The 9,575-nt window shown below is 50.2% G+C and overlaps 2 protein-coding genes across 2 annotated transcripts; one reads left to right on the top strand and one right to left on the bottom strand.

Annotated features, from left to right (window-relative positions):
* Positions 1-690: 690 nt before the first annotated feature.
* Positions 691-1,254, bottom strand: DACRYDRAFT_105947 (uncharacterized protein; the record flags this gene model as incomplete). The annotated part of the gene is made up of 1 exon (XM_040768175.1): positions 691-1,254. The coding sequence occupies one exon, from the start codon at positions 1,252-1,254 to the stop codon at positions 691-693; it is 564 nt and encodes a 187-aa protein (XP_040630685.1).
* A 4,918-nt stretch (positions 1,255-6,172) lies between these two features.
* DACRYDRAFT_105946 (uncharacterized protein) lies at positions 6,173-7,236 on the top strand (the record flags this gene model as incomplete). Its single annotated transcript, XM_040768174.1, has 4 exons — positions 6,173-6,482; positions 6,546-6,835; positions 6,889-6,984; positions 7,036-7,236. The coding sequence occupies 4 exons, from the start codon at positions 6,173-6,175 to the stop codon at positions 7,234-7,236; spliced, it is 897 nt and encodes a 298-aa protein (XP_040630684.1).
* Between the last annotated feature and the right edge of the window lie 2,339 nt (positions 7,237-9,575).

Raw genomic sequence — 9,575 nt, 5'->3', positions numbered from 1 at the left:
CAGACTTGGTCTCTTAGGATCATCCACAGGTACCTATACTGTAGATAGGTCTTAGTCATCAGGTCTACTCCACTTCCTTGTTGCCTGCTTAGACTCTTGGCACTCTTAGGTGAGCAGACTTAGTCAGCCTGTGTTGCCCTAACAGTTGCAAGAGATGAGTGCCATTCAATTCAAGTTCTTCCTTGATGAGGTGATCAAGGCAAGGAATGAGGCAATTGTAGAGGGCCTGGAGTGTCGAGGTTTTGCTCCTCACTTGAAGCCTGCCAGTGCACTGTAGACTCTGTATGACTAATTGGATTACTTGTATTATATACTGTACAGCTACCAGTATTCCATGAGCACAGAGATGAACCGTGGTGATAAGATAACAGTGATGGCAAGCACAGTTTGCATTAAGAAATTATATATGTATGGGTCATTCATTTGTGTGGAAGTTCCACTTCAGCTTCTTTGGCCTCATGCTCCCCCCATCTCATGCTTCCTTCTGGGACTTCCTATGAGCTTTCCACTCCTTCCAGCTCCATGAAGCAGCAGGAGGACCAGGCATTTGAGGGGGTGAGGAAGGAGGACTTGCAGAGATCAACTCAGCAGGTCCAGGTGTGGTAGACTGCTCAGGGATTCTGCAGCTGGAGACAACGCTTCTTCAGAGATATGGGGAGGGTACTCATGAAAGACCACTGGCAAAGGGGCTCAAACATAGAATGGTGTGCCTGTGCTAGTCTGCATGCATACACCCCCCTTGCCCATTGCCAGAGCAGCATCCCACATTGCTTGCTCTTTTGCCCTCTGCTTCTCCAGCTTCTCCATCTCCCTCTTCATCTTCTCCTTGGCCTTCTGCTGGTCTTCAGCTTGATTCCCATCAGCAATATCCAAATCTCCAAGATCCAGCATGTCAAAGTCATCAGCATGTTTGCCCAGCAAAATGCTGCTCTTGCCAACCACATCTGCAGGGCACTGTGCTGTAGCCAACTGCTTGGCGAGACTCCCCAAGATGGGTAGAGGGACCTCCTCCAGTTCACGTGGAAGACTGGCAGATGTCTTCTGCTCCTTCACCATGGTCTGGTATGGCTCAGTGTACTTCTCAATGAAAGCCGGGTTGGCATGCAAGTCCGGAGCCATAAGCAGCTTCTCAGAAGGCAGAGAGGTGGTGGCCATCCACTCAGTCATTGTGTTGGGCCCTAGCTTGGACAGGATGGGAAGTGACTCAGCACCAGGTGCATATCCTGGATAGTGGTGGAATGCTGTGGCTGGCATTGTGTTAGGCTGGGAGGAACTTGCTCATGCCACAGGGAAGGCTGCACTTGGTCCAAGTGCTGCATTTGCCCTCAGCACTCTGACACATGTGTGGGCCACCTGCCAATCTGTGAACTGGCTTGCCACAGGCTCTGTATTGACATCAGGAGTTGAGGATGGCTTGCTGGCTTCTGCAAGTCATGCCTTCGCTGCCTTATGCCTGCGAGAGTTTGGTTGAGTGGATGCCTTAGTGTGTTGACATGTATGTGCATTGGCAGTTTGAGCCTGATCTGCTGATCCCGCATGCTGTCAGTGTTTGGTGTTCGAGGCAGATGCCAACAACTCTGCCAAGTATTCCCAAATCCAGTCATCCATGAGACACTTGTTCTTCCTCCAGAGGGAATCTGGCTCCAGCAGTGGCACCCTGTCTTGAAAAAGTTGATTGTGATTGGCATGGGGGATAGTATCTGCAAGCACACCAACAAAGTTGCAGGTAAAGGACCAATTCTTCAAAGACAGAGGGTATTGCCAGAGGTAAGATGAGTTGATATAATTGCATATACTGAGGAGGTTGCAGACCTTGCATTGAGCAACCAACCAGACTTGCTCTGCTTCCTCAAAGCTCATTGGGTGCTGGAACAGATCCCACTCAATCTGCATGCACCAGGCAGCGTCAAGGTGCACATACATTTGCTGCAGTTTGGCAGAAGGGGCAGTGGAGAGATTGCAACAAGCCACAGCAAATGCCCACTTGTGCAGTCTTTTCAGGTGGGCCACCCACCTTGGGTTGACCAGTCCAAGGATGGCACAGCCTGGGGTGGGATCCATCATGGAGAATGCCTTGTGGATCAGCACCACCCACTGCACTTTGGTGCTCAGGGGAGATGCCAGTGGTCCTTTGCAGTAAGGTTGATGGAGGTGGAGGGGGTTGTATCACTGGGCATATACTGCCCAATCATCTTGGGAGCAACTGTGTAGCTCTGTGTTATGGTGCTTGGCATCCCACGGGATTTTGTGCACATCCCAGGCTAAAGATTCCCCTCTCATTGAGGTGCAATGTAGGTCCAGCACATGCTGTCTGCATTTCTGTTCCTCAAGAAGCAGTGGTAGGACAATGACATGAGCAAGCCTGACCATCTCGACAGACAACAGAGCACTGCAGAAGCCATCTTTCCATGCCTGAAGGAGTGTGGGCTTGCCACCCAATGCCAAACACAGCTGCAATGTGAGCAGTTTGTCTACCATGCGGGGGGAATGTCTAGTGGTCAAACCTGGTTTGACCAGCCAGTTCATAGCTCTGTTTGGAATAAATTCTGTTACACACCTGCATTCCCTTCTTCTGTGTCCTCAGCTTGCATCCTGGTGAGCAGCATGTGCATGGAGGGACCAATAACTATGCAAACAGTTAGTATAGATACAAGGCTAGACATAGTGGTGCATACCTTCTTCATCTTCAACATCTAACATCCTCTCCTTACCCTTCTCACCCAGAACAGTGCCAAATTGCTTTGCCAGATCTCAGAAGCCAGTGACAGCAGTGGTGAATGGCATGATGCTTGTGGATTTCGGACACTGAAAGGGGGATGGAGGAGGGTTTGATGAAAGAGGGAGGGGTGGGCATTTAATGGGTGTGGGAGGGAGTAGTGGGAATGGATGGGACAAGCACTGAGGGAACAGTTACTCGTCTCAGCCCATTGCAAGAGGATGTAGGGGTAGGCAGACCATTTAGACAGGACAAGCACTGTGTGAGCAGTTACTCAGTCTTGGCCCATTGCTGGTAGGAAGCATGAGGCTGAGCACAGGTACTTGTGCTTCACAAACACTATCAAAAGGGGCACTTGAGGGAGAGGGCAAGTTCAAGTTTGATGTGCAAGGAGGCACTGTATTGCGTGCAAGCCCACCGAGTGAAGCAACCCATAAGGTATTGCTTCACTTACTCACTGAACCTCTCTGAGAGAGGCCCGAGCAAGAAGGGGGCTGAGAGGAGGGGAGGGGAGGGGAGAAGGTGTTGAGGAGACTGGTGAGGACAGCGATGAGGGGGGCAAGGATGATGAGGAGGGGGTTGATGATGACAGTGGTGGTGGTGGTGGTGGTTGGGAGGAGAGAAGTGGTGGTGGTGGTGCAGAAGAAAAAAGGACTTCATGGAAGATGGATGATGCATCCCCCATCTGCATTCACCAGAAGCAGATGGTCATGTGACATCTCCTGAAAAGGGGTTGCCAAGACTACCACAGGTGGCACTATTTAATTACATAAGCACTGTCACATGCACACCATGCAACACAATCATGTGCCAATATTTGTTTGGGGATGCGTCATCCTGGCTTCTGCTTAATCATGTGATGCAGTGCCATGACAACACACAGCCCCATCCCCACTTGCTCCCATGTGCACCCAAAAATTCCCACCACTGCTTCTCTCCTCCTGACCACCACCACCACCACCACCATAGTCATTGTTGTCCCCTTCCTCATCATCCTCCCCACCCTCCTTGCTGTCCTCACTGGTCTCCTCGACGCCTTCTCCCCTCCCTTCCTCTCAGCCCCCTTCTTGCTCAGGCCTCTCTCAGAGAGGTTCAGCAAGTAAGTGAAGCAATACCTTACAGGTTGCTTCACTCAGTGGGCTTGCACGCAAGATGGCACCTCCTTGCACATCAAACTCAAACTCGCCCTCTCCCTCAAGTGCCCCTTTTGATAGTGTTTGTGAAGTGCAAGTACCTGTGCTCAGCCTCGCACTTCCTCTGAGCAGTGTTTGCATGCATGTTAGTGTTTGTGAAGCATGAGTACCTGTTCTCAGCCTCATGCTTCCTTCGAGCAACAGGTCAAGATATCAAGGCACTGTTTGCCCAGTCCTCATCCTGTTGAAACACACTCCCCCCCCCCTGTGTATGCTAGCTGTGGGTCAAGACTGAGAAACTGCTTGCACAGTGCTCATCCCGTTCACTTCCACTACTCCCTCCCACACCCATGAAACATCCACTGATCCCACTTCCACCCCTTGCACTCCCACTGATCCCTCCCCCATCTCCATCTGGGTAGATAATGCTTTGCCATGTGTACCATGGACAAAAAGCACAGGCAGTACATGCTGTCTACAAATCAGCACCCCTGGGAGTGCAACCATTGTTGGCTCCCTCCCGGTACAGATGCTGTGATGGAAGCCTTGTCATTTGATCCCATCCCATGGCTGTCTGGCTACAATTGCCCTGGAGGTTTAGGTGATGGTGTGGAGAACCTGGTTTGACAGTGTTTGGGTCCACACATTGCCCTCAACACATTGTTCCATGGGTGTGCAGCTACCACCAATGAGCAGAAGGCAAGGCAGGCCGAATTCGATAACCACATTCAAGTGTCAATTGGTTTGTGCTTTGCCTGGATTCAATTCCTGTTTTGTTGGCAGCTGTATCTTCAAGAGTGGTGTTTTCACAGGGGTGAGTATTTTCACTGTTACAAACTTGATTGTCATTACTCACCCATCACAGGATGTTGGCTTGCTCAGGGGGCATTGGTGCCCAAGCAGGAAAATTGCACTCTCCCAGAGATTTACCAGTGATACTGATTGTGTGCAAACCTTGTGCATAACCTCCAGTGCTACAAGTCTCTGTTTGCCCTGTTGGATCAGGTCATAATGCCTTACGGGCTTGGCAATTGGACAAGCAGTTGCCTTCCAAGCAAAGTGATTGCCTGGGAACAAACTTTGCCCATGGCTCAATGGAGAAGAGAGCCAGCATTGGATCATTGGGATTACAGCATGTCATTCTTCCACCCAAAATCCATCCCCAGCATCTCCAGCGACCTCAAAGAATTCCATTTCCCAACATTCCTTGATGGCTTGTTCATGCAGCACCTGGTGAATCAACAGTTCCAGGTTGATGCAGGAGATCTTCGCTTGAACATCTCTCATGCAATGCAGCTGGTTGGTACATTCGATGAATTACCGCAGCTTCTGGAAAATGAGCAAATGGCAACCCCCCTTGACAGGCTCAGTGCTCCAGGTCATTCCTCACGTTTGCCACACCATCCTCAGCCACCCTCTAATATTACATCCTTGCAAGGCCATGACTGTGATTGGGAAATGCCTGCTAGACCACCTTCCATGGCCTGCTATCCTCAAGCCAAGTCTCCACCCTGCTGGCACACACACAAATCTGCACACCCTAGGCACATGTCCCCTTCACTCACATCCCAGTATTACCAGCATGAAATGGATCACTATGAGCATGAAGAGTGGGACTGCTGATCCAGTTGACCTCGTTATCACTCTCGCTCCCCTAGTCAACCTTGTGATTGCTCTCACTCACCTAGTCAATGTTGTTATTGCTCTTGCTCTTGCTCTCCTGGCTGTTATCATTCCTGCCATTCTTGCTCTCAGTCTTCTGGTTGTTACCGTCGTCCTCAGTCTTCTAGTGGATACTGTTGTCCTTGCTCTTGTTCTCCTGGTCATTATTGCTGCCCTTGCTCACCTTGGCATTCTCACCACTCCCCCTCTTGAAGCAGTCATGAGTCTTGTTCACACTCACCCAGATCATGTGAGGAAGAACATCACATGTACCCTGCCCATTGTAGATCAACAGGCCGCAAGCATGAAACCGGTGACTTGCAGACTTCCCAGCATGCTGCTGATAAGCAGGACAACTTTGGTGCTACCCATGCTCATAACATCATCAAGATGGAGCATGCAGTGCCCATCCATCCTGTCACAGACCCCCCCTGCCTTGGACCATCTGCCACTTTTGGCAGATATTGACCTTGGACCTCCACAATTTGCCGAAGAAGAACAGGCTGTGGTTGAAGATGTCGATATGGGGAATGCTGAAGACAAAGACAACAACATATATGAGCGCAGGTATTTGACACCACCACCCACTGTCCCAGTGGTCAAGTGAGGTTGGAGTGAACTGTCCAATTATGTTGATCCTCCTTTGCCTTGTTGAGCGCCAATGCCTGAGCCACTGGTGCCCATGCAAATGCCTGCTCCCAAGACCTTCTCCCCCCCAGCTCCTGTTGTAGAATTGTCCGTCACCAATCAGGCTGCAGCATCCTTGGAGTTCGAGAAGGGAACAGCCCAGCAGTTGGGCAGGGGAGACTCATGGCATCCCCAGCTTCCCTACACCACAGGACGTCGAAAGCCATTGCCCAACAGCAAAATCTGGATCATGAAAGTGTTCCAGATTGAGATTGAGAAGTCGGACATTGCCATTCTGGCAAAACACTACCAGTGGCTGAATGGATTCCTGTTGTCCCAGCTATGTTGACTGTTTGCTGCTTGGTGGCCAAATGCAAACTGCTATAATGACTTGCATTCCAAGCCAGATGAAGAGGTGTATGCATTCAGTTTACAACTGGGACCTCAGCTTGAGCAGGTGGAGAAGGCTTACGCAAACGGGGAAGCATATGCCATTGACAACTGGGGTGTGAAGTGGGTGGCAAACCAGGTCAGTAGTGTGGTGTCTGAGTACATGACAGCTCAAGTGAGGACACAATGGTTGTTCCCAACATATATCAACAACAACCATTGGATCCTTATTCATGTTGACTGGCTTTGCAAGTACATCACCATGTATGATTCATTGAGGATGGGCAGCTGGTGTGATCATATCATGGTATGTTTTTGTCATTGATAGTCCATATTGCATTCAGCTCACTGGATACATAGAGCACACAACATGTGGTGGAGCAGATCTGGGAGGTTGCTGAAGAGAAAAGCGAGCCATTCCCTGGTTGGGAAGGATGGAAAGGGTGTAATGCCAAGGTGAGCTTGATGGGATGGTCATTGGAGACCTGGAGTCTAACAGCAGGTCAGGTTCCATTGCAGACCAATGGAAGTGATTGCAGTCTGTTCATTGCCATGCACACTTTCATGATTGCCCAAGGCTACACCCATTCAACCATGATAACAGCTGACATGGCAAAATGGCACAAATGGCTGCTGCAGCATTTGGAGTCTGTGCTGGATGCCCCAGCACTTAAAAAACTGAGGGGAAGGTCACTGCTCCTCTCTTAATGGTCCTTGTTTCATTTGCTGCTTTCTCTCCTCATGTTTAGTAGTTGCTTTATGCATCTGTTGTATGACTGTGATCTTTCCTCTTCCCATCTTGGTATGTCAATTATGTAGGTGTGTACTGATTGGGTTAGATAGACTTAATGGGTGAGCAATGTCACACAACTATTTGGTGTCTCATGGGCTGATTTCTGACAGTAGCCTAATATCCACCACACATAACTTGTAATTCTGTAGATAGTTCTGTACAATACAAGGGATGGCACACCTTACAATGCAGAGCACAGATGACTTGCCCATCAACATTGATGGACAACTGGACTTGCATGAATAGGTGAATGATGTTTCCCAATTTGGGAACTGTTAGGCCAATCATGATTGACCTAGCAGTTTGCTGGGATTGCCAGGAGATCTGCATTCCCATGTGTTGGTACATGCAAAAATTTCCGTGCTGTTAAATAAATACTGGCATCATGTAGTTTTGCACCTTTCCCCCCATCACCTGAGAAATGATCCATGACCGTGTGCCCCTTTCCCCCCACCCCCTGCCCCAGTTTTCCACTTTGTCAAGATGCCTACATCTCTCATCACCCAATCACTCATGTGGGATGTCATCAAGCTTGGGAATTCCCAACTGCCAGAAGGGAAGAAGGTGAAGCACATTGGGGCCACAATCCAGTGTTCAGAACCTTGATGTACTGAAGCACTGGTGCCTCTAGTGCATTTGGACAGAAAGGGGGGGAAGGCAGAGAAGTATGGGGTTGTATACACCCTTGTAAGTTCTGCACCCTGTAGTTTGAACTACACTGACATTGTTCATGCAGTGTAGGAAACATAACCTGAAGAGCTTCTGATTTCATACCCAGAGGCTGCACCCAGATAACATTGTCAAACTCCAGCACATGGTTGACAAAGCCCAGGCACAATGGAGTTCAAGCCCAGTAGGCTTGAGTCAACTGGCGAATGGTCCCTGAAAGGGAGGACCCAAGTGTCCTCTCTGCAAGAGACCGGGTTGCCAAGCTTGCCACAAGAGATGGTGTGCCAAGTGCTGCAGGGACAAGAGAAAGTCCAAAGAGTTTGGTCACAGTGCAGCAGGCTGCCCTGTCCACAAGCCTAAAGCAGAAAAGACCAAAGGAGGTGGGGAAGCAAGAGAAGTCGATGGGTTGGATGAATGGGAGGATGGGGAGAATGGAGGAGATAGGGAAGGGATGGAAGATGAAGTGTTGGAGGTTGGGCAGAGGGATGGGATGGCAGATCAGTCAGCCTGGGGGCAGGCAGGACAGGCCATGGCTCTGGGTGGGACAGCAGGAGGAAAAGGGAAGGGCAAGCAGGTTGAAAGGGGGGGGCACACTGTGGCATTTGAGCAGAATGTTAAAGTCAGCACAATGGCTGGACCATCAACACAAGCCTTCCATGGTCCATCCCCACATGGGCTGTACCATGAAATGGATGGCAGATGGGCAGCTACTCTGGAATGCTGATGGTGTGCAATGGAGATGGAGAAGATGCTAGAGATGGTGTTTGGACTGATTGTGTTCACCTTGGTAAGCAGCTAACTACTAACACAATGACTTTTCTCTAACTCCCACTTAAGATGCAGGTCCACTGGTTCTCCCTGCAAGCGTCTCCTGCTGCAGGGAAGCTGTGGACAAGGTTGAGCCAATGGCCAAGTCATGTGGGCTTGGAGCTGAGCTCTGACCTTGGGATGAAGTTTGAGAATGTCACCTATGCAAAGTTCTTTGAATCACAGCAGGGGACATGGATCTGTCAGGGAAGGGAGGGTCTGGTGCAGGTCAGAAAGGATGAGTCATTGATCTGCCTGCTGGGCAGAGTGAATGAGGATGGGCCCCAGGTAGTCAAAGAACTGGGCAGGGTGCTGCCTGTTGTGGTTTGACACCATAAGCAAGGATCAAAGCATCCCCTGGTGCAGACTCTGTCCCCACTCCTCCCACTGTCATCACCTCTGACTGGTAACTTTGTGATGCCTACTCCCCGAAGCTCATCCCAGAGGAGACAACTGGCTGTAAACGATGGATCCCTGGCTCCCGTACACCTGAAGAATGCTGAACCTGGGCCCAGGACAGTGGAGGATGTGAAGCTGAGCAACCCTAAGTGTCCACACTGGGGTAGCAGAGTGGTTACACTTGATGCCAACGATTTGCTGGATGTGGAGGACACAATCAATGGCATTGAAGCAGCCACGCTGATGGCAATGGACTGGGAAGGCACCATCGACCTGACTTTGCCACTGCCAGAGCCTGTACCCATCACTGTCAAGCTGCTGTCTGTCAGGGCACCAGCTCATTGCTTGGTCAAGAGACATGACTAAGCCTTTATGACAT

This window comes from Dacryopinax primogenitus (assembly GCF_000292625.1).
Source record: "Dacryopinax primogenitus strain DJM-731 SS1 chromosome Unknown DACRYscaffold_5, whole genome shotgun sequence".
Lineage (NCBI taxonomy): Eukaryota > Fungi > Basidiomycota > Dacrymycetes > Dacrymycetales > Dacrymycetaceae > Dacryopinax > Dacryopinax primogenitus.
The sequence above is the reverse complement of the archived record's forward strand: the minus strand, read 5'-3'. Positions and strand labels throughout refer to the sequence as shown.